The sequence below is a fragment of the Chaetodon trifascialis genome, chromosome 6 (assembly GCF_039877785.1).
Source record: "Chaetodon trifascialis isolate fChaTrf1 chromosome 6, fChaTrf1.hap1, whole genome shotgun sequence".
Taxonomy (NCBI): Eukaryota; Metazoa; Chordata; class Actinopteri; order Chaetodontiformes; family Chaetodontidae; genus Chaetodon; species Chaetodon trifascialis.
In genome coordinates, this window is record NC_092061.1 from 15,658,182 (window position 1) to 15,683,655 (window position 25,474).

The 25,474-nt window shown below is 41.7% G+C and overlaps 2 protein-coding genes across 2 annotated transcripts; both read left to right on the forward strand.

Moving 5' to 3' along the window:
- Positions 1–3,054: 3,054 nt before the first annotated feature.
- kiss1rb (KISS1 receptor b) lies at positions 3,055–5,820 on the forward strand. Its single transcript, XM_070964288.1, has 6 exons — positions 3,055–3,271; positions 3,475–3,599; positions 3,815–3,950; positions 4,251–4,489; positions 4,589–4,741; positions 5,403–5,820. The coding sequence occupies exons 1-6, from the start codon at positions 3,055–3,057 to the stop codon at positions 5,637–5,639; spliced, it is 1,107 nt and encodes a 368-aa protein (XP_070820389.1). The 3' UTR covers positions 5,640–5,820.
- Positions 5,821–8,171: 2,351 nt separating this feature from the next.
- psat1 (phosphoserine aminotransferase 1) lies at positions 8,172–15,882 on the forward strand. The gene is made up of 9 exons (XM_070964464.1): positions 8,172–8,341; positions 9,743–9,803; positions 10,784–10,853; positions 12,062–12,267; positions 13,045–13,217; positions 13,803–13,972; positions 14,406–14,534; positions 15,130–15,267; positions 15,468–15,882. Exons 1-9 carry the CDS (start codon positions 8,285–8,287, stop codon positions 15,568–15,570), a joined length of 1,107 nt encoding a protein of 368 aa, XP_070820565.1. The 5' UTR covers positions 8,172–8,284; the 3' UTR covers positions 15,571–15,882.
- The last annotated feature ends 9,592 nt before the right edge of the window (positions 15,883–25,474 follow it).

A 25,474-nucleotide genomic window follows, 5' to 3' on the forward strand; every position in this document is an offset into this window, starting at 1 on the left:
AGATTTACTTGTAGCTTCTTCCCAAACAGGCTTCTTGCCACAGTTTTGCAATGAAATAACTGGTTGTATTTAAATGCTGTGGTTCTATAAATGATGCTAAATGACAAAGGAGGGAGTCACAGACATTCCAGTTAGAAGTTGCATAAACTTGTATACTGATGTAAGTTACCAAGAAAAACAAATAGAAATGAGTGATTGTTTTCTGTCAGATTTCTTCCTCTGCCACCTGTCTGTAAAACCTCTCAGATTTCAGAGTTATTGGAGGCCTTGGCAGAGATCAGATCAACACCTTGCGACAGCACACGTGTTGACCCCCAAAACATCAGCACCGGCCTCTCCATCCTAAAGAACGCAGGGGCAGGCACTCCTGACACTCATGGGTCCTTTAGATCCAGAGCCGTCCTCCCTGAAGACATCAGCCGGTTGTCCAAGCGTCAGTTTAAGAGGCAGGATCACTTAAGTGAGAGCTCTCTGGCACCCATCGCCACAGTGGCTTCATCTCAGGAGGGACAAGTGCAGCCCAGCTTACCTTCCTTAAATCCTATCGTCCTTGCACACCTGGTAGGAAAGTATAAGATGCTACAGTCTGACTCGACCCCCCCTACTGGAGAATGGCCTGAAAAGCATGAGGTGCATCCACACCTGCTGGGTGTGCAGGCTTGGACCAAACAGCAGTCCTGTGAAGCTCGGTGGACGCTGCCGAAACAGCTTCCCCAAACAGGTCAACACACACTTAGCCATTATATTCAAACATACACATTAATTCCCTTTTTGCTGTCTGTACACACAACTAAACTCTAGAGGCCATAACTATTTTTCTGTTTTCTCAATATACTGCAGTTAGTGGTAACAGTTAGTTTGTCTTTTATTCATTTGTCTTTTATTTCATATTTAGCCACTGATGGGGATAAAATTTACTTTTGTGACAAATCCCCATAATTAACACCTAAAAGAGGAACATTAACACTATACACTATATAAGAATTTGGTACAATTGCAGAATAGCAAAACATAAGAAACAATGTGATCACAAGAAAATGTAGTTACCCACTTTAAGGCATTAATTGGGTATCATGGATTTAGTGCATAGGCAGATCAATCAGTAGATCAATAGAGGATACTTCACTGATTGCTGCTGTAATTCTTGATCCTGGTCCAGGGCCAACCAATGAATGGTTCTTTGAAGACTTGACGGACCTCCAGAGGAAGCTGTTTTTAGGTGCATCAAAGAATCATGGAGTTGTAGGGAACTCTAGGAAAACAACACGCCACAACCAATCAGATTCCACCCCTTTATCACCCAGCTGAAGACAGTCAAAGGCACAGACGATATAAAATCCAACTGAAACCAGAAAAGATAGTTTGCCTCTTTAATTTAATTTGCAGTATCCGAAACAGCCAGTGATGCTTCAAACTGCTGTTTTTCACCTTTTGTTTTTCACCCAAAGGAGAAACAAATATCCAGAAGCCCTGAACGCATCCTAAAGATGTCTGACACCGTCATTCTCAGCACATTTAAGTTCAGGTCAAATTTGTTGCACACACAAGTAGCCCATAATTCCTCTAGAACACCTGGTATCATCCTAAATTAAAAATAGCAGATTATTTTGACACGACTGACTGCAAGATAACATGTCAAACACCTGAAAACAAAAAAAAAAAACACCATGACAGATGTCATGACAGCTTTAAAAGACCTGCTGGAGGTGGAGGGAGATCAAGCTGTTCTGTCATCACGACCCACAGCTGCCTCCATGATTTATTCATTGCTATTTTGCAGGTTGGTGCTGGTTGTTGTGATTTCTCTGGTTTGGTAATAAATCAACTGTTACTGCATAGTGTGCACAAAATAGAAGTTGGTGGAATAACTTTCAGCTGGTAGAATTTCACACTGTTCTTCCAGACCTGACCCAGGCTGCTGCTGGATGACGAAGAAATAAAATGACTTCATGCAAATTCAGTGGCAGTCATTTTACAGGGCAGGCAGTCCTGGGTAATTACAGGTGATGACGGAGATTTTTGCTTTAAAGCTCTTACTACCTCAGTCTCTTAACACTCACAAAGGCAAAATGACTCTTGTCTCTTCCAAACACCCCCTCCCCTCCCCAGTTAGGCTTCTCTATAACAGTGCTTTCATCTCAGAGCTGCAGAGAACAGATCAGCAGCCCATCAGTGACGGACACGGGACTGAACCTTGTTTCAGACAGCAGAGAGAGGAGCGCTGCAGAGGCAAACCTGCACAGCACAGGTAAGAGAAGCTTCTTATACAGACAAAAGCTTATTCAGTGTATTTAAATATCTGGCTTCGTCTGATGTCATGAGTCCAAATGAGTGTATGAAAAACGCCAAATTATGCACATATCTAAATGTAAAAGTTTTTTTGTTGTAATTCTTAATTTCATTCTTTCATTCTTTATACTTCTGTGTTATTTTTTTGTGTAACATTTGCACGGTGTCCTTAAAGAAACAGAAACCAACGTAGCCAATGCTAAGTGTCAAACATTGCAGTCCCTTGAATGGCCACTTGAGGCTGGCTCCAAACATGAGTCAATCCCCACAGACGCCCATATTAAAATGGCCAACTTTAGAGCAGAAATAAACATGTTTACAGCCTACAGGCCTACAGTTTTGCTCTTTAAAGTTAATTTCGCCATTCATGGCAACTGGAAGGGGGGGATTTTTACATAATTTACTCATTTAAAGTATATAAAGGCTTAGAGTTGTGCATCATTACTGGCATGGCTGCTTTAAGTGACAGCTAGCTGCTAGGTTTCAGCAACCGAGCTTCATTTGGCCCCCTTCAGCTCCACCCCGCTCCACCTCCTCCAATTTTTGGATTAGCCCAGAGTTTGACACAGTCAGGTATGGCAAAGATCTTTCCTGTCACTGAGCTTCTCAGGGGCTCTTCAGAGACCTGTGGGTGACTTCCCGGAGACTGTGTCCATGTTTTATACCCTCTATGGATCAAAGACACTGCAGTAAAAGCAGCTGAGATACTAACACATTCAAATATGTTCTATGTGACATAGACATATTCCTGGCTTTGTGAAGGCGATGGTGGAATCAGCAGCCAATCACAGTTCAGACTGTGGGTCTATATGCAACGAGTCCTCAGCTCTGGAGGGCCGAGGGCCTCCGGTGTTGATTGATGCCTGGCTCGTCCCCACTTTCTTCGGCCTCATCATGCTGGTCGGCCTGGTCGGGAACTCGCTGGTCATCCATGTGGTCACCAAGCACCAGCAGATGAAGACCGTCACTAACTTCTACATAGGTAATATTCTTGAAGCGCAGTAAAGCTGCATTTTGGGTTGAAAAACTATACAATTACAGTGGATGAGCAGTCTAAAAGTGAGAAACACAGGTTAGCCCAGAAACCTCAGGCCCTAACAATGTCATTGTCACTTATTTATGACCTTTTCGCCCATTTGAATTCATCTCAGCTCAACATGTCTTGCTGTTCTTGCTCTCTTGCAGTGAATCTGGCCACGACCGATATCTTGTTTCTTGTCTGCTGCGTGCCCTTCACTGCCACACTGTACCCACTGCCCAGCTGGATCTTTGGAGAGTTTATGTGCCGACTGGTGAACTACCTTCAGCAAGTGAGATACACACACGTAAACACACACAAAACAGGTCTGGAATTGCTGGAAAATGGCTATACCATTAAAAATGGTACTGTACCCATGCCATTTTAGTCACTACTAAAATGGTAATGTTACCATACAGTACTGTGGTTCAGGTAAAAATCAATGTGTGTGTGTGTGTGTGTGTGTGTGTGTGTGTGTGTGTGTGTGTGTGTGTGTGTGTGTTTCAGGTGACTGCTCAGGCGACATGCATTACTCTGTCCGCTATGAGTGTGGACCGCTGCTATGTGACAGTCTATCCACTGCAGTCATTGAGACACCGAACCCCACGCATGGCCCTGGCCATCTCTGTGTCTATCTGGATAGGTATGACACAAATACGCCCACCTTCACAACCTCATACACACACACACACACACACACACACACACACACACACACACACACACACTGGCAATGAGACAGCGTTACAACTTATTGCTTCTGTTTACCTTTAATTGATATTAATTATTTACTGGACTACATTGAAAACTTGAAGCGGCAGATTTTTGCTTTTCCATTTGTGGCCTGTTTTTTGGTTTGGAACAAGAATCCAGTGGCAGTTACTGAAACTTGTGATGGACAGCATGCTCTGAGTCACACAGCTGTGTCCCCTGTCCTCTCCAGGCTCCTTGCTTCTGTCGATCCCTGTAGCCGTGTACCAGCGTCTGGAGGCTGGATACTGGTTTGGCCCTCAGACGTACTGTAGCGAGGTCTTTCCCTCCGCCCGCCTCCAGAGAGCCTTCATCATCTACAGCTTCCTGGCAGTCTACCTCCTGCCCCTGCTCACCATCACCGCCTGTTACGCCTTCATGCTCAAGCGCATGGGGCAACCCAGTGTGAATCCCATCGACAGTAGCTACCAAGTAAGAGAGAGACGTGCAGTTACTTCCGCACACTAAACGCAGAGAGCAGAACATGTTTGTGATCATAACAAAGACATTACAAAGCCTCTCTAACTCCAGCTTCAGGCTCAGGTGGAGCGAGCAGCAGCGGTGAGGGCGCGAGTGTCCCGGATGGTGGTGGTGATGGTGGCCCTGTTCCTCATCTGCTGGGGCCCCATCCAGGTCTGCATCCTCCTGCAAGCTTTTGGCCTCCGCAGTTACGTCCTATACAAGGTGACTTATGCCCCATGATGTGTGGGAGGTAGAGAGAGTATATATGCATCATATATGTGTTTATCTTGCAGTCACTGAAAAAAATCTAAATACAAAAAATATCCAAATGAAATACAATAATTTTTAATGTTTGTTTTTTTCCGGTTGAACTTATTTCAGTGCCTACGTAATGTTTTCCAATACAAGTGTTTAATTTTTCCATTCAGGTCTTGTTTTCAATGGCAAATTTTATTTGTGATGCTGAAATTTAAAGTCGCTGTTCTGGCCCCGCACAGAGCTGCTGTCCCAAAAAGACGGACAAGAGATGATTTCTCACAAACGGAAAAGAAATGATTAAAACTGGTGGTGATCGCATTAACCTGCCCATTAAAAACCTGTGTTTTTGTCAAGTAACCATATTGCTCAAAGGAAAAATGTAAAATTGTACGACAGAATGGGGAAAAACATGTCTGGAACCAACCTGGAAATCCCACCTCGCAGCTCTGTGGTGTGATAGCTTTTATTTTAAAAATTCAGACAAATTGAAACTTTGAAATATTCTTTGAGAGGAGCTGTGGATCTTCCAGGCAGTGACAGTGAACGACAGGACTGTGGTGACAGAAATTGATCCTCTTGTTTCCAAAATATCTTTCATCTGTCTGTTTTCATTTCACATGCACAGCTGAAGATTTGGGGTCACTGCATGTCTTACTCCAACTCCTCCGTCAACCCCCTGGTTTATGCCTTCATGGGCAACAACTTCAGAAAGGCCTTTAAGCACGCCTTCCCTGCCATATTCCTGTGGCGCACGAGGGGGCGAATGAGGGTGGGAAACATGGACGCAGAGGAAGGGGGAGAGATGGATCGCCAGGCGCCCAAAGGAGAAGCAGAGATGCACTTTCTTTCATCTGGGTCCTAAAGGCCATGCTGGGCATTCAGACACTGTGCACTCATTGTTTATTTATTGTTTGTTCAGGAGATGAGAGCGGTCTACTCACCCTGGTGTGCGTGTGCATGGACAGACACACACGCAGACCATCCATTTTACACTGTGGGCTCAATATAGAAAGTACTAGGAACACCAGTAAATGACAGGTTTACACACACACACACACACACACACACACACACACACACACACACACACACACACACACACACACACACACACACACACACACACACACCATGTGATCTCTTAAAAGAGACAGCCAGTCAGCCCCTCTCGTGACCTTCACAAGCTGCTGAGATACAGTTATCTTTGTCACATTTTTCTAGTTTAGCCAGACTGATGCAATCAGGCCGCTGGATGTCAAAATGTCTGACCTGTTATTTTTGTCGTGTTCTTAAGGAAGTGAAGAAAATTGTGTTGGACAGCAGTTAGTGGCAGCATCTTTTATGGACAGCTTTTAAATAATGGCTGTCTAAAAGTGCAACAGTAAAAATTTGGTCAAAGACATTCTGCTTGATTTGGTTTCTTAAGGTGCAAAGCTTCACTGTTATCTCCTCTCTCATGTTCTTCCTCCAGTGTGTCCTGTTGCCTTTGTTTGAGCAGCATGTTTAGCTGAGATCCGTCTCAGTTTCACGAGATTTTTCTGTGCTTACCCAGAAACCTTTACTCTCCCCCCTCAGTCACAACCTGTATCTTTACAGACACACATTGCAGCTGTAATGTGCTGACCAGAACTGATTTTGAGATGTCCAGAGCCTGCAGGGCCATTGATTTATTGCTGACATTATGAAAGAACAGCCAAAAGTGACTGTGTCTTACCTGAGTTTCTTCTAAGAGAAAGCAAGTTTTCATTTTACACAATGGGAAATTATAAACAAACAAACTCATGCATTATATTTCAAACAGGTTTTCCTGCTGAAGGGCTGAACAGTCCGGTACACGGTCTTGCACAACATTAAATTGTTCTCTGTGAAATTAACTGTTTTGCTTTGCGTGGTCGTCCTTGTGCGCGTCTTGCGCGCGCTCACATTTTTGTGGCGTGACTCTGGAGCCAACCAGTCCAAAGCCAGGTCGATATTCACCAATGAGATCCAGCTACCAAACAGACATGTAACGCCAGCCAATGAAATGGATGGCAGGGAATTTTGGTCCTTGTGCTGCCTTCAGGTGATGCTGGTTATAGTTGGATTCCACACCACTCGCCGGAACGAATTAACACAATGTAAAATGCAACCATCCAATTCAAGCCTGAATTGTCAGCTGGATATAACGAGCAGCTGCCTCTCAAGGACCCTAAACGTCCCAATGCATTAACTATATCTGGTCATTTATTATTATTATTATTATTATTATTATTATTATTATTATTATTATTATTATTATTATTATTATTTACAGCACTGCACAATACAAAAGACATGTTCTGCATAATTGAATCATTTTGAGGTCCTGTCTTGCAGAGGGACCCTGTGTCAAAATGTACTCTTAAGACTTTATGCTGTATTTACATGGTGCGTATTTCTAAAGCTGTGATAAATCAAATTACTGTGTTTTTCTGGTGGGAGAGTACTGGTTTGTTCTGTAATATAGTCATGAATCTGCCATATAAACTTTGATGTGTGCACCATGTAGGGGGATTAAAGTAAGCATTTTTTCAAGTCTGCACAGACATACTTTGTAAATCGTAAACCTGCCCTTTAATAGGGGCCCATCAACAGTTTATGCCCCTGGCAGGTAAATCCAGATGTTTTGACTTGTGTTTATGGAGGCCTCTTATGTGACCTGTAGAGTGCTCTCTGTTATTTAGAGGCCCTCACACTGGTTGTGTCCAAAAAGCTCAGATGTGCCAAACACTGAGGGCTAAAAAAACACTCCACTCCTACAAGTGGTCCTTGTCTGTACTTATGTAGTATGTTTATATTTGTTGTCCTTATTTTGGCTATATGTCTAACTATGTGTGAGTGCCACTGTAAACAGCCACTATAAACTACAGTCTAATGCCCCATGAGTAAATATACCTGGCCAGTAAATCTGTCTACAGCTTGATGCACCTGCAGCTACTATAATCTGTTTTTGTTGATGTGTTTTTAATAAATTAGACTAAACATTTGTAGCTCTTGCTCTGTATGTTTTCATGTGGATGTATAGAATCAAAGCAATAATCATTAAGAATATGAACAGTAACAAGCTAACACGTGTTTCTGTCTTAAATCCTGCTACTACTACTATTACTACTACTACAAATAATTGTATAATAATCTTTATTTAGACAGCACTTCTCAAAACTAAGTTACAAATGAAAACACTTAACATAGTTAAAAAATAAAACTAAATAAAATACCAAACAATGATACAATAACAATAACAATAAAACACTGCATATTCAGTTTATAATATCAGCAATTTGCTGTAGGCTCATTCAACTTTAACACACAGTGTACGCTGATTTTTTTTTATCGAGTTTACGCGTTTACGAGGAGCCCCTGAATGCAGCATTTTACACTCAGTCCGCCGATTGCCATCCACATCGACAAGAGCAGGAGGAGAGCAGAGGAGCAGAAATCATCCACATCGCTTAATCAAACAGAGGAAACACGAACCCGTTCGACATCATGGAGCAGAAAAAAACCATCAACTTCGGCGCCGGACCTGCAAAACTGCCCCAGTCCGTAAGTTCACGCCCGCATCCTGCTTGTGTAACACTCATAAAGAAAGAAACGGCTTTACTACCGGAAAGAGACATGTCACTTTCATGGAGAGATGTTTGCAGGCTGCAGACGCTTCTCCCTTTTTTTAGGATTGTGTTGTTTTTTGTGTGTGTGTTTGAGTGAAACACTGGACGCGTTCACGGTCAGTGAGCTCGGTCTGGTTCCGTTCATGTCGTGCAGCCGAGCGGCAGAATGACTGCTGCTCTGTGCTGCTGTCGCTCCAACCGGCTGAAAACTGAGCGAGTTGCATCAGCCTTCATTCAATCGTGTGGAAACCTGCTCCTTTGTGCTTCACTGGCAGCGGCACATACAGCTTCTCAACCGGCGGCCCGCGGACCACATCACGCCCGGCGTAGCTTCCCATCCGGCCCGAAAACTCTTACTGAATTCAGCAAATAGTAGTGAATTATAAAGTTAGACACCAGTGGAAGAGGCCGAGTTCGTCCTGACAGTCGTTTTATATTAACATTAGTTTTTCAACTCCTGGAAGAAGTCACAAATTCTGTAATTCATAGCTCACCTTCTACAGGTCCTGAAGAGGATTTTTTTTTGTTGAGATAAGGACTCATTCATTGGAAGCTGAACTAAGGGCTCAACCTCCAGGGCTGAAAAAAAGAAGCCAGCGTGCGTGTGACAAAACCTGCAGTTCCTTGAATGGCCACTCGAGGCTGGGTCCAAAAGTGAGTCAATTCCCATAGACCAACCATATTAAAATGCCCAACAGCCTGCTACCAAAAAAAAAGAGGTCTCTGTAGTTAATTTCCCTGTTTATGACCGTAGGGGGCCATGTTTTAATACAACTCTCTCATTTAAATTATGTCAGGTGTGTGAAGGAGCGGTATCGCAGGTCATTCCTTCCTACAGCTGTCAGACTTTACAACAGAAACTGCTCCAAGTAGAGGGTACAATATTTTGTATTACAATCTGTGCAATAACTGAACTGAACATGAGCATGTGAGACAATCTGTGCACCTGGGCAATAACCTGTGCAATATTTTCGGCACATTTTCTTAGGATGTTCCTCTTTCTCTTTCTATTATGCCCCTTTGTATATACTGTGTTAATTGCACGCACTTGTTGTCTTTTCGAATATTCTATTCACTTTTTGATGCTGCTGTGAAATTTGGAATTTCCCCTCGAGGGACGAATAAAGGAATATTGAATTGAGTTGAACTGAAATGTCAAGGTTTAAAGTTATGCATCATTATGGGCATGGTTGCAAAATTTAAAACGGGTCGACAGCGGAGAGAAGGGTGAAATTTAGGAGAATCTCAGGCAAAACGGGAGGGTTGACAGGTCTGCTCTCGATGGAGGAAAAACGCCTTGTTTGTCAGAAACCTCATGCCTCTTCATACGTTCCAGGTGCTGCTTCAGGCACAGAAGGAGTTCCTCAACTACAGCGGCATTGGCATTAGTGTTCTCGGTGAGTAGAACTGCGGGTGGGTTGCATTCAAGTCATTATATCACTACTGCATTCCTCATGATCATCAGATCTGCACATCATGCCTCGACTCAGCTGAGTTGACACACTTTTGAACATGTAGAAGCTGTATCATTATACTCCTTTGTGGTGATTTCTTCTTCAAGGTTTTTCTTACACTTAACAGGAAGATCCAAACTCACTGAACGATCACACGCTTTTCAGGTTTTCAAGTCAGTCTTTAAACAAAGACTGAAGAAACAACAACAGTCAGGCTGTCAGAGGTACATTGTTCATGCTCTAATGCACTTTCGAGATCAGTGACGGGGGACAAAATCCACGGTCCTGCGTTGTGCAAACATGCGCTGCAAAGTTTATCTGGTGCTAATATGAGGTGTCAGCAGTCTGAATTAAGCACATAAAGGAGATATCATCCAGTCAGTGTTTTTAGAGGGAAATTCTGTCTTTATGTTTCCATGGACTGTGTTTCACTGCAGCGTGGGGACGGTTAAAGAGGGGATTTTGTACAAAAAAGACAAACTTTGCAAGATATCCTCTTGATTTGTGTCAGACCGCTGACGCATTACATCTTTGCTCAGAAGGAAGACAGTGAATCACTTCATCACCTTGGTTGCGCATTAAGAAAAGATCTCTAAGAGCCAGAATGAACAGGAGGAACGATCAGAGCAGCACAACCTGTTCAAATGTTTATATAGGCACCTGACTGCTGTTTGAGGACCGATTGAAAGTGTGTGAACCTGCTCTTTGAGTCAACAATGACACGTCTTTGTTGTTTTATATATATCTGCAGCCTGTAGCTGACATATTTAATGCACACAGTGTGTTTACCATGCAACGGTACTGCCCTCATAGCTGAGCCCTGCTTTTCTCTCTCACAGGAATCTGTTGTACACATGTGTTAAATGAGCTATTTAAGGCAGTGAGATTAAAGCCAGATGTTTTTTCCATTCTTTTCAAACCAGAGATGAGCCACCGATCATCAGACTTCAACAAAATCATCAACAAAACAGAGAGCCTGCTGCGAGAGCTGCTGTAAGTGCTGCCTTTGTGTCACGCATGGCTTCTACTGTATTATCCTCTGTCTTCATGTCACCACATACCATGGGAAACTAAATCCTGCATACCCAGAAATACAGAAGAGGAGCAGTCGAAAATATGAGTACAGAATTAGAAAGATGAGAGTGATACCACTGCCGCTGTGAAAATTGCCTGTACATTATCTCTCATGTTTTTCAAGCGATTTAGTTCTTTGTTAGCTCTGTCAGTTGCTCCTCAGGCACACTCCAGGCTGTTGACGGCTGAATGTCAGTAAGGGTTAGGGAAAGGCTGTGCAAAGGCAGTGTTAGTCAAGTGGGTGTGTGTCTACTTGTGGTTGTTCATGCAAGACTCATCAGGTAGAGCTGAAAACAATCCAAACAGTTTGATTTTATGAACTACATGTTTGACTTCTCATGTTTTATTAATTATTGCTTTTACTGTTAATTTTATTGTAGCTAAGTGGAAAAGATGACTGAGAACTTTGTTGTAGGGCTGCGATACATTCAACCAACTCAGTTAATAACATTAGCAACTGTTGTGAGGAACTTGCCTTGGTAAGCTCATGTAGTGCAGGACAGACAGGGCATCATGCAACATGGCATACTAAAGAAATCATCATATAAATAAACCATATTAAATACTCAGAACAGCATATGCTTTGTACATATAGTTTAAAGTGCCAGAACTTTACAGCTCAAATGTCAAGCAGCAATGAAATAGCATAAATAATAACAAAGAAAGTAGCAAGATAAAAACAAAATCTACATAGTGCAATGGTAATTTCTTTCTTACTAAAATTTCACCTACTTAAAATAAACAAAGGTTTCTTTTTTTTCTCAGAAATGGTCAGAAGGGACCAAAAATAGAGTTTTTCCTTCTTTAAATTTGGGGAAATTGATATTGACTTTATGCATGTTGTTGCTGATTGCATGCAAACTGGTGGGACCAGATGCAGAAACAGACACCGTTAAGTCAGTAATAATGTATGCCATTTACTATTTCTATTAAATGCACCAGGAAGTCTAACTATGAAGAAACAAGGCACAGCTGTGTGTATCTGTGATACTGTGATAAGCTGCGCCTGTTGGAGATGTTTTACAAACTGTACGTGTTCAGCATGAATCAGTGTAAGAAGATGAGATCAGTGAAAGGTCCTTTAGCGCTGTGTACATAGTTTAACACAGTGACTTTGGTCTTCACAGAAACATCCCAGACAACTACAAGGTGATGTTTCTGCAGGGCGGCGGCTCTGGACAGTTCAGCGGTGTGCCTCTCAACCTGATTGGCCTGAAAGAGGACAGGTGCGCTGATTACCTGGTGACCGGCACATGGTCAGCCAAAGCAGCAAAAGAAGCGGAGAAGTACGGCAAAGTCAACGTCGTCCACCCAAAGCTGGATCGTTACACGAGTACGTCAGTGCGTGGGGGAATGTCTCAATTCTACTTGTGTGAATACAGAGGAAGAATAATGATGGTGTTCTTCGTTTGCTACAAACAAACAAAAGAAACCGCCACCACCATTTTTATGCCTATTCTAATTGTAAATTAGAACTACTGCCGTGTCAAGCACGTATTAGTGACAAGGTTTAGTCCCAGAAAGCAGATTTGGTAACTCCAAGTCATTATTCAGATGGCATGAATATCTAATAATAATAAAAATTTATATATATTCTTTTTGCTAACTTAATTGCCATCATGGCATCAAAAATGAGTTTCAGCTCTTGCAAGTTGGTCGTTTTCATTCACGCTGCACCAGGACAGCCCCTCTGCAAACTCTGGCTGTGTGTCCAGGCTGTTATGTAACGAACAATAGAGCCGACTACCAATGAAAGACTGTGGTATGCAGGCACTCTTCCACATGGTTGTGTCTGACTGGGTTTTCGGTGGGGTTCTTTGTTGTCCTGATGTTTTGAGTTCAAAATGTGAATTCATTTCATTGAACATATTTGGATTCAGAGATCAAGGATATGGAACATAAAATCCAAATCCAACCTTTCTGTCCTCAGACAGGCAGGCTTGTGTTAGAGAGCTTTCTTCACAGTCTGCCACCACCACAAACAAATTACAGAAAGCACCTCACATATTATGAACATGTATGTATTTTATTTAGACAGTTCAGTCTCATTATCGAGTGCGTTGCAGACTTAAAGTCAGGTTTAACTAAGCTCTGTTGTTGTTCCCTGCAGAAATCCCCGACTCCAGCAGCTGGACCCTGAACCCGTCAGCCTCCTACGTGTACTACTGCTGCAATGAGACGGTCCACGGCGTGGAGTACAACTTCGTACCTGAAACAAACGGGGTCGTCCTTGTCAGCGACATGTCCTCCAACTTCCTGTCCAGACCAGTTGATGTTTCCAAGGTTATGACAAGAAAGATGCTGAGAGAAATATCCAACTCTTTCCCCTCACCTTTTCTCCAAATTCCCATATTGATCATATAAAGAACAAACCTTTTATCACTGAACTGCATATAAGGGAAATTTGATTTGCAACAGCAGCACCCATGTACAGGTCAAATCAAGACATGAGAAATACTGATATTCAAAATATATACAAGGTAAAATAATTAAATGAGAAGTTCTGGTAAGATAAAGTAAGATATTAGAAAAATAAGATGACATGAAAAATCATTGAAAATCCTGAATGTCACATGCTAACCATCAATGTGCTAACATCAAATACCTATTCATAGTAGCTTGCTGATTTTCATTTTACAGCTCTCTCAGCTCTTTTGGGATCAGGGTTTTACTCCAGAGCCTGACAAAGTGCAGAATGAATAAAGTAGAGTGAAATCTAACAATGTGGAGCTGAGTCCGAGGTGTCCTAAAAGAGCCACCGTACAGAGGAAGGGTCCCTTCTTCTTGTGACCCTCTCCAAACCAAACTCAACAGGTCGGCAGCATTGTTTTGAAGTGACATTTCAATGTGTCCTCTTGCATTGTGTAGTTTGGGCTGATTTTCGCTGGGGCTCAGAAGAACGTGGGCTGCGCTGGGGTAACTGTGGTCATCGTGCGAGAGGACTTGTTAGGCCACGCTCTGAAAGAGTGTCCCATCGTCCTGGACTACAAGGTGCAGGCTGAAATGAACTCCCTCTACAACACACCACCGTGTTTCAGGTACAGATTCACCCGTTCTTACATTAGAGCTACTCTGTCTCCTACACACTGACGAATGTTAATGTATAACTAGTTTGGTGAAATAGATTTTTTAGAACCTTACAAGTTTTAAAGGAATAGTTCAATTCATCTGTCTGTCTGCTGAACATGAAGGCACAGCCAGCAGCTGGTTAGCTTGGCTTAAAGACTGCAGACAGAGAGAAACAGCTAGCCTGGCTCTGTCTGAGAGTAAAAAACACCAGCACCTCTAAAGCTCACTGATTATTACGTCATGTGGTTTTCCTGCTGTCCATGTGATGGAAAATATGAAACTATTCCTTTAACAATATTCGCAAACATGTCATGATCATCATGTAAAATGTTCTTGTTCAGTATTGATGTAAGAAAAACAAATCACTGAATTTTTACCGCTTTGCTTGTTTTGTTGGTTCAGTATCTACATCATGGGTCTGGTTCTGGAGTGGATTAAGAACAACGGCGGCAGCGCTGCCATGGAGAAGCTCAACAAGCAGAAGTCGTCCATCATTTACGACATCATCAACGCTTCCAATGGCTTCTACGTGTAAGCATCACTAAAGCACTCTGAACCGTCAGTGCAAGCCCTGGTCCACATGCTATGTCACTGCTTATTTGCACAACATTTAAAACGTTAATCTACCTGTGTAGTGCAGCGCCTCCAAGAGCTAAGAAGGAAAACACAAAGTAATAACATTCCCATCATTTCCATCATCCTGACGGGCTTGTTTACACGATGAAAAGACGCTCAGCATGGCATGGAGGACTGACAGAGCTTGTGCCCTTATCGACACAAAATCTAACTTTTTCATTCATTTGGAAAACACTCTTTCCCCGTGCTGACGTTCTCTTTCACTGTGCATTTATGCCTCAGGCAGTCCGCCTGCAATATGAGCTCTCGTTTCCCTTTCGTTACACAGTGTAACGAAAGGGAAACCAATAACACAGCCTCAAGAAAATTGAAAATAGACTACTAGACCAAACTAAAGGTAATTTACATCAAAGCACACTGACAGAACTCAAACTCTCAGTCTTAGCCACTGATGCCACAGACTTTTTATTCTACTATGACGATGAATACATTGATGTAATGAAGTGAAAAATGTAAATCAGAGCACTCACAGCTGTGTCCACCTGTGCAGGTGTCCCGTCGACGTGACTTGTAGAAGCCGCATGAACGTTACATTTCGAGTGGGGAAGCAAGAGGGAGATGAGGACTTGGAGAAGAAGTTTCTGGATGGCTCGTCCAAACGTGGGATGATATCGCTGAAAGGACACAGGTTAGTTTGTCCGACACATGCCTCCTGTTGGTACATCTCCTCCTTTATTACTGTATTTCATGGGTTGCTAGAGAGAACACAGGGTCCTGTACATTTTTAATATGTAATGTTTGACGTGAACATCAACAGCTGGATGCATATGGAATTTGTTCTCTTGTGGTCTGTAGATGTCAGACATGACGGTTTGTCTCCCCCTGCAGGTCAGTTGGAGGAATTCGTGCATCTCTGTACAACGCTGTAACACTGGAGGACACTGAAGCTCTGGCCGCCTATATGAAAGAATTCCAGAAAGAGCACCAGTAAATCAGACCCCGCTAAAAGTCAGCTGATGTCACACGGTGGCCTTTCGTTACTCCAGTACAGTTAAAAATCCCCTCTTACCTCCAGTTCAGATCCATGTTGGATCTGGAAGGTGCACCTTCAGACACCCAGTCATTCTTCCTAAGAAGCTTTAACCACTGGTGTTTCCACGATTGTCTTAATTACAGCTGCATCTCATAGAATTACTGTTTTAGTACGTTTGTTGACTGACAGTGCTTTGATGTACATACTGTAGGTAATCCTTTTTACTTGTTCAAAATATATTTACATTCCAGTAAAATTAACTTGGCAATACTAACATGTTACAGTGTCATTCCTTGTCTTGTGTGCTGCTTTGCAGTGAACCACATTTTGTAATCTAAGACATCAACCATTATCAGTGAGTGATATCTTCTGAGAATAGAGAAGCTGTGCTCCAGTGTGTGACAACACACCATGACATAGCTGGTAGATGTGCTTACAAGTGTAATAAAACACACTTCGTGCTGTATCTATCAGTAATGCTGTGTGTGGTGCAACAGGCTTGAAACTCTGAACCAGAGAGGGCAGCGAAAAACTGCTTTTTAGCCTGGTGCTGAGTTGCTCTTAGATAAAAATATGCAGCACAGCTACTTTACAAGCACAGTTAGTTCTTTTGCCTGCGTGGATAAGCAGTCACCTCCCACTGCTCCGCTGCCCGCTGACATTAAAAGCAGCTCAGTAAGTAGGAGTGAGCAGGTCTGCATAACATCAGCAGGGCGGCAGGATGGCTTCGTGGTGAGAGAGGCCGTCCTCCATCTGGATGTCCAGAGGCCAGTTCCCTGTTGCGTTCACCCCGCTGAGGCTGTTCTTCAGCAAGACACTGCAGCTGCACCAGTGAGTGTGTCTGACCCTGACCTTTGACCTCCCTGGAGGGGAAGCAACAGGAAAGGCAAAATCAGAATTTCATTACCAGCCTCAGATAAATAACACCCTAAAATGCTATTAAAAATCCCCAAATATTCTGTAGGTTTTGGTTGAGTATGAAAACATTTTAAAGATGACCAGATAAAAAGAAAGCCAAAGCCTGCTGGACAATGTCAGAAATAATGGAAGAATCACCTAAAACAAGGTTGATTTGAATGTGATTGAAAAGACGTCACGCCTCTGCCCCCATGTTTTTCCACCTCCATGCTACAATGGTGGTAGCATACAGGAAGTAAGAATTTAGACCTCTGCTTCCTCTGACACTTTTACATGCACACAAGATAAAGATCAGTGTGTATTCAAAATACACACAAGTAGTTGTCTGTTTTAACTTCCCGAATATCAAACATTTATCAGAAAAATTCTGATGCCAATAAATAAATAATCATTTTCATTGATAAAATAAAACCCCAGGTTACAAACAATAACCCAATAACCCAACAAAAACCATGACCTGAGCCAGAATGAAATATGTCCGGTGTGTAAGATAAACTAAATACAGACACAATTTAGGTCAAATCAGGTTAAATGAAACAAAGAAAACCTTAATTAAAACAAAGATTAGCTTTCAAATAAAGAGGACTTACTCATAACCCATCAGATAAACATTTAGAGTCTCAGCCACATGTTTGGTAATGCTGCTCACAAGTATGAACAACAACAAAAAGATGTTGAAGATGTTTTTGCTGCAAATGACCACTAGGTGGAAATGTTCATCAAGAAACGCATGTTTGCAAAATGTCGAGGTCGCTCCTCTTATTGTGATGGTGCCCCCATCAATGAGGCTTTATTGGCATGATAGTTTAATTAACTCATGTTGCCAAAGCATATACGTAAACAGGTTAAACACAATATGCTGAATTACACATATAAATGTATAAATGTAGTAATTATAGTTCCAATTATAGATAATATGGTAATTAATTCACATGATAATATATATAATATAAATTGAAATGTAGCTGAAAGGGAATTTAATTGTATTCTCACACACACACACACACACACACACACACACACACACACACACACACACACACACACACACGCAGATTCATGTGGTTTCCTCTGATAAGGTCAACTCACCACCACAGGCAAAGTGTCCTCAAGTAGAGAACAAAATCGGCATTCTCTCCCAGAATAAAACATCTCTGCTTCATAACGTTTTTACCGCAAAAAACACTCTCCAAATGTTTAGAGCTCAGTATAATTGCATTTCATTTTCTATCAAGCATTTATTCCTCTCAAAGGAAATGTCAAGCACTGAAAAGATATATTCAGACACAGAAAAGCACATTGTTTACATGATTCACCTTCCAGGAGCTGCGTGTTTTACGTGATTAACGGGAATAACTCCTCTCCAGATGACTGTCAGACTTGTGTAAAAGGGATATTAACGTGGAGTGAGTATGATGTTAATATAGCATGAGATGCACCTTGATGTCACTGCTTTTATCTTTCATGCTTTACAACTCTGAATGGTTGTATGGGTGGAATAAGTGGGAAACTGAACTTATAAGCTCTGAAAATGTTTTCAGGTTTAGCATCTGTATTGTGTTGCAACCCATTTTTGCAGAAGAAAGATCCTTTAAGTGATATTTCTCATTAAGTCATTCTTCCCCCTCAAAGATTTAATATACCTCTTGAACGCTATCTAGACTCTGGGTGATCATGAAGTGTAATCTCTGAAACTGACTCCTTTTGAGTCAGGCAACGAGCTATTTTTTTTACTTTCATTTTGAAGTGTAATGAAACACAAGGTAAAGTTGATCCAGGAGTTATTATTTTATATAACATCCCAGGTGATTCTTTCCAAAAAGTAATTTTGGCTGTTGGCAAATATCAATACCAAGAGCAGGGGAGAAAGTCTGAATGCTGGTGTTGACTGTTGATCCCCAGGGTGGGAGATGTTGGACCTGCTGCAAAGGTTTGTGTGCTGAAAGGTGAAAATGTTCTGCCAGAGTGAGGTATTGCTTTAAGTCAGATGAGTTTTGTGTCAGTGCGATATGACGCAGCCCCATCATTTTCTTTGCATTTACATCTGCAGCTTTCTGAGGCTCAAGTCTTTCACTAACAGCTTCTCTGAGTTCATGGTCATCTTCGACAGTGGCCTTGAAAGCTTCATCCTCCCATCAGCTGCAGGAACGTTGGCACCATGCTCATTTAGTCATCAATGAACCTCTCTGTGCACACCTCCTATTAGTGCCACAGCAGCAAACGCACACATCTGAGCTGTTTGATTTCCATCTTTAGCTTGTAGCTTGACTTGGTAGCTCATCTTCAGTGTACCAATACCTGAGGCTCGCTGCATTTGTGTGTTTTAGCTCAGCTCCTGGTTTATGTAAACCATCCTAGCACATCAAGGTGATTCAGAACAGAGAGATGATGTTTATTAGGAGGATGTACAAGATGGCAGCTTGACAGAAATTTGTGATCAGGTGCTTGGATCAAAGTTTAGTGCAACTTTGGAGACTGAAACAAGAGTAGGAGTCATTGCTAGCCATGTCAGCCATGCTAGCAGCGCTGTGAAACTATACATGACGGTGCTTAAATGCTGACATCAGCATGCTAACATGCTCGCAATAACAATGTTAACATGTTGATGTCTAGCAGGAACCATGTTTGCCACACTCATCATCTTCTCAGCTTGGTGCATTAACATGCTAACATGCACTATAAACACAAAGTACAACTGAGGCTGATGGAAATGCTGTTAGTTTCGCAGAAAATCATATCTAAAAAATTAAAATTTTGGACTTGATGATGGTGCGAGATAAAAAGTCAGGAGACTGACCATTGGGGAACATCCAGAGGGGAACATGAATGTCATTGAAAACCAACCAAGAGTTGTGGAGATATTTCACCAAAGCCACAAGCGTCAACCTCATGGTGGTGCAAGAGGATCATAAACTTTAGTGGGATTCATTCTCTGGACTCCATGTCTGTCTGTGTCCAGTCTCATGGCAATCCATCCAGTCGTTGTGGTATTTTACTCTAAGCTTAAGTGGTGGACTGACATACTAACACTGCCATCCATAGAGCTGCAGTGCTAACAGGACTAAAAATGTGCTCAGGTGAAAATTTGAGAAACAGCAAGCCATGTGGTTTGACAATGTGACGTTCCTGCTGATTTAGCTCAGAAAAGGAAACCTGGGAATCTATACTGTTATGCAAGCCTGCAGTGATAAATCTCAAAGTCCATGTGGATGGGTGGAGACCTTCACAATAAGACCCGCTGTTGCCTGAGGCAAGTGAGGTACAGCAAATGATGCAAAAGGATTAGTGTGAGGTCTTTCCTCTCAAGATCTCTGTTTCTATAGCATGAGGCATGTCTCAGAATGGAACAGGTCTCTTATTGCAAAGCCAGGAGACCTTTAAACCCCCCTGAAGCCTGTGCAACTAACACCTGAGAACTGCAACAAATCAGGGGGAGTAAATTCAAGAGGGGATGGGAAGAGGAGCTCCATCCCTCTGACAAGCCCAGGATTAAGATCACTTATTAGAAGTGTTGCTGATGATGATGTAGAACTTCTGCAACACATTTAAAGACTCCGTTGCCATGGACTGCAACAGCCACTGGAGGGCACGGTAATGGATAGCAGTCATGCATTAATTGGAACAAGCCTGTCAACAATTTGTGCATGTTTGCAAGTGCATGACTGTGTTGAACAAACCTTGCTGTTTGTGCCTGTGGCTGTGAAATGGACTGTGCAGTGTGCATTTATGGCAGGAAATAAAGGAAAAGACTGTGACTGGGAAATAATCCTCGTTAGAAGAAGTTAAGACCGTTCAGATAATTTCAACAGCTCTTCTGTATTTGAGCAGTGGGACATTTGTGAAGGAGAGGTGAGAAGATAGTATGCAGCTTTATGCACTGTTCCTTTACTCTTTCCAATGGAGGTAATGCTCAGGTGTCTCTAGCAGGTGTACAGTGACGAGTTCTTTATACTCTACTCTGCTTAAATACAAGTGCAGTGTCGACCAAACCTCCCAGCAATTTTCCCAAAAGTATTGTCCATGACCCTGCTGCAGATGCACCTCAAAGCAGAAAAAAAGGGAAGTGAAAGATAAGAAGAGGCAGAGGGGCTTTGAAATGCGAGCTGGGTTACAGCAGAGATGGGAGGTTGTGACAGGATTGTGTGGTGATCCTCGTCCTGTCAAGCCCACTAATGTCGTGGTAATGCCACTGGCAGGCTGCAGTAAGACGGTGATAATGAAAAACACCGGGGAAGACAATATCAAATGGCTCCTCTACATCCTACAGTGGAGATTAGTCGACACAAAAGTAGGGTGGCAGAGGCAGAGGAGGCAGAGGCAGGCTTTAGTGCTGCTGATTGAGTCTCTTGTCAAGAGCTCCATGCTTGCAGCATGAAAAGTTACTGTGACTGACATCCTTTATACAGCCTATTTCAGACGCACACGCACGCACGCACGCACGCACGCACGCACGCACACAGAGTTTGCATTGCCTTGGAATCTCTTTTCTATAGATACTGTATATAATGTCTGCTTAAATTGTGAGTTTATCCTTGAACTGCTTTATTCCTGTTTCCCTTGAATCCTCAGGATGCCTTACGAAGTATTTAATACAAATTCTCCCAAAAAGAAAAAAGAACGACTGTGTTTCTACCCCAAAAACTGTGTTGCCACTCTGCTGCATAAAGGAGCTGCACAGGAAAATAGAGCTTTAAGGTGGAAAGTGGTGACTTTGTATAGAATAAATGCGCCCTGTTGCACACAGTAGCAAGGGATCAGTTATCCAAAATGTATGTATTACTGTTTTATTTTAAAAACTCCCCTGTGGATCAATCCTTAAACCCACTAAAATGCTCTATAGAGCTGAGAGGAGCTGCAGAGTTGGGCGGTAAATCTTTGTATGTTTGTCTCCACAACCTCCCATTTCACTTTACACTTAATGTTAGCTGTTTTTTTTGTTTTTTTCTACATAAAAATATTAACTAATGCAGTTTTAACTTAGACAAGCTCTTCCAGAACCAAGAGCACAATAAGACAACTTGTGGTCATGGACAGCATGAAAATTACAAAGAGAAGCAACAGAAAGGACAGACACTTGTGTCTGAGAATGTCTGCATACTGTAAATGAGCTATTGTACCACAACAAAGTCAGAACAAGCACAAAACACAGATTTCTGCTTTAATTGCAAAGCATAAGCAATGTGCACAGAGAACCACTGTCATCATGCTTTTAGATTGCCACTGTATTTTTGGAGTGGCTGAAGAGTTCATCAATAAAATGTTTTTGCATTTTGTTTTATTTTATTTCCTCTAGTGCCACCATGTAATGTAATGTCTCAACAATACCATGAAATTTGGTACAGATGTTCATGTCTCACTCGGGATGACTTGTAAAAACTTTGGTGATCACTTCATCAAAGCACCACCATCAAGTCAAAATGTAACACTGAAATACTAAACCTGCAAAAGTATTAACTTTCCAATGAGCCTCAGCGGTTCCTCGTATGTTGATAAGAAAATTTTAGCATGCTAACATGCTAAACTAAGATGGTGAATATGGTAAACATAGCTCTACCTGCTAAGCATCAGCATTTTAGCATTGTCACTGGGAACATGTTAGCATGCTGGCATTAGCATTTAGCTCAAAGCAACCCAATGCCAATGCACAGGCTCACAGAGACGTTAGCATGCCTGAAGACTCTTCATATTGTTTGTCTATGCCAGCTAAACTGCAAGACTTTTCAACAACAGTTGTACCCTTCTCCATATCACTCAGTTTAATTAATCCTATTACTTAATTGAGTTGTAAAGGAACCCCTTGAAGCCTGTCGGCCTGCAAACCGCAGCCATGTGACTCTCTGTGGGAGAGATCTAATTCCATGTCCCGATAGTTGTACATACATGTAATAACTGGTTAAACTGGTGCCCGAGTCTAAACACAACAGATAAAACATTTTTTTTTCCTGAATGTGTTTATTACCTCTATAATCTCTCTCACACAGGCTCAAGTATTGTTGGTAATTAAACGCTGTCACGCTCAGAGGTGCACAGTCTCTTTCCTGCCTCTCCTATTATTCTGTGAGCTCATGAAACTAAATGTCCTTTATGCAACAGCCCATTTAAAGGCCGCTCTGGTGATTCATGCAGGAAAATGAAAAAAAAAAAGAAAAAGAAAAAGATTTTGTTTGAATTAGAAGCACACAATTTCTCTCTGTTTTTACTATCTTGTCTTCTGTGCACCTTCCCTGTCCTTCCTCATTTAACTTCATCTGTGTTTTCCCTCTGCCTCCTCCTGTCTCATTTTCGTCTGTTCTCTCTCTTTTCATTTCCTTACATCCACACTGTCTCTTTCCATCCAGCACCTTCCAATATCTTTCTCTCTCCATTGCATCTCTTTCCAAGCATCACCTTCCCCTTTCTCCGTGACTGTGTCTGTCTCTCACGTAAACTCAGGCTAATCTTGTTAGCACCAAATGCACCATGTTCCGCCAGCTCCTCTTAATTGCTGTTGTGTTATTAATGAGTGGGGAGCGGGGAAATCACTCTTAATTAGCTTGTCTCATTCGGCAGGCATCTCGAGTGAAGCGGTGGCGGCGGCGCTCAGGCACAAACACACTGGGGATAATTAAAGCACTTCACTTGTCGGAGTATTTATCTAAACCAAAGAGCAACAAGCCGTTCCCGCAATTAGCCTTGTCATTCATTAGCAGCAGAGTGCCATTGATTTGAGTGTTACGTTGTCATTTTGCCACCGCTGACACTCATTCATTCAGCGCTGCTGTGGTACGAGTGTACTTAACTTATTCATGCGGCGAAGCCATGGCATGGAATCACTGCACATTTATTTTTCATGGCTTTGCTGAGTCACTGGCTGCGTTTACAAACCAGATTACTGTGATAAATCAGGTTAAAGTAATGCAAGAAATAAGGTAATGCATTTATGTTCTGCATTTGTTTTTTTCTCATTACTCTAAAACTCCATATTTTTCTTGCTCTCACAGACAAACATTTCCTGTCCTGGGATTTGTCATGCAAATGCACATCTGGTTAATGTGAGATGTCGTCCAATGAAATTACCTCTAGAAAGTACCTGGTCTGAGGGTTTACATTGCCATGTAATTGTGTTTCTCTAACAGAAATCTAGGTTACTCTAAGTCCTTTAACTCAAATGGATTAAACCTAAGTTGATGTCACAGTGGGTTCTAATCCCCCCAGACTCCTCACATATCTCTTTAACTTGTTTTATTCTGCCCAATGTGTCAAAGAAATGCACATCTTAATTACTTTTCAAGTCTCTCCTGATTGAAATTAAACTCAGCAAAAGGCAGAGAAAAATCTTCATGCTTACTCTGTTTTTAACGTTTTTAACCTCAACCAATCAGATTTAACCACAACCTGTTGGAGCCAATCACCTTCCTGTTGTCAGATATCAGCTAGTATCATGAGACGGTCCGAGCGACTTTGTTTCACATTTACAAAGCCAAGGCTGTGTTTCAAATTCAGTGGATATCGACAGTCTTTCCAGAATGACACACCCCACCTTTAATAACATTAGTTATATCAGCAAAAATGCAATAAATCAATCCCACAGGAGACCGTTGACAGCACTGCTTTATCGCCTTATTTCAGGTCTTAACTAACTGACAGTAGACTTTAGCGTTCTACTTCCTGATTATCATTCTACATACAGTATGAAACTTGAATTGGATACATCCAATCGGTCAGACACTTTGTTGCTTAACAGAGAAAAATCAATGAGATGACGAAGTAACATTAACCTTTAATTCCTTCAGTGCCTGCACTGCGATTATATCTAAGATATTGTACAATGGAGTGATTCACCATTTCACAAATGTATAATAACACCATCAAACTCACTGCTGGCATAAAAGTAAAATTCACCTTGGGTAGCTGTTGAAGTGATTAGATAAAGCAAGCTTATAAACCTTGCAGACCTTAGCTTACAATAGCTACTTTCTCTTAATACTTGGCAACGAACCTCAGCATTTTTATAACACTTTATAATACAGAATATGATGTGTGAGTTTGTTGTATAAATCCAATGAAGTACTTACTGGTACTCAAACAGCAGACTATAGGGAACTAGGGAGTAACAACTGGGGATTTTAGAGCAAAGGATAAAGGTTAAGTATTTCTGTAAATGCTCGCTACTGACAGCGATGGAAAACAAAGGTTTGGGTGTCAAGTAGTGTCAAAAAGAACAATATTCAGAGGAACCTGTGAAGTAATTGCATGTACGTACAGTTGCTACCAAAGCTGTGGTGGGAGCAGTGAGGTAAAGTCACAGCTTTGTTTATCAGCACTGTATCCCAAAGGCACCCAGAATTTACAGAAATCAATAATAAATATACTATCATTTATTTATCTTTTCCTCTAAAATGCCCTGTTGTTACTCTCTTGTTCCCCATAATCTTGTTTTCTTTGTCTGTACGTGCATAAGATAAGATAAGATAAGATAAGATAAGATAAGATAAGATAAGATAAGATAAGATAAGATAAGATATTCCTTTATTAGTCCCACAGTGGAGAAATTTCAGATTTTTCATCATTTAAACACCAGTAAGAACTGGTAGGCATCTTATTGGTATCTAACTCATACAGCACAATGACACTGTAAATCGGAGGCTGTTTAATAACGTGCTACTGTATTTCTTCTACTGTCTAAGAGCATCTATCTTGAAGAGACATGTTGAGCTATTTTAAGATTTAAATATTGTTACCTATATCCTGCATGTCTGTAATTAAAATCCCAACTCTAAAAAAGCTGGGATGCTGTGTAAACAAAGAAAAAACAGAATGTGATAATTGCGATAATTGCTCATCCTTTTTAACAAAACCCAACTGAAGAGCATATTTAATGTATTACCTCATCAACTTCATTGATTTTTGTAAATATCTGCTTATTCTGAATTGAATGGCAGCAACACGTACTCTCAGACTGGGA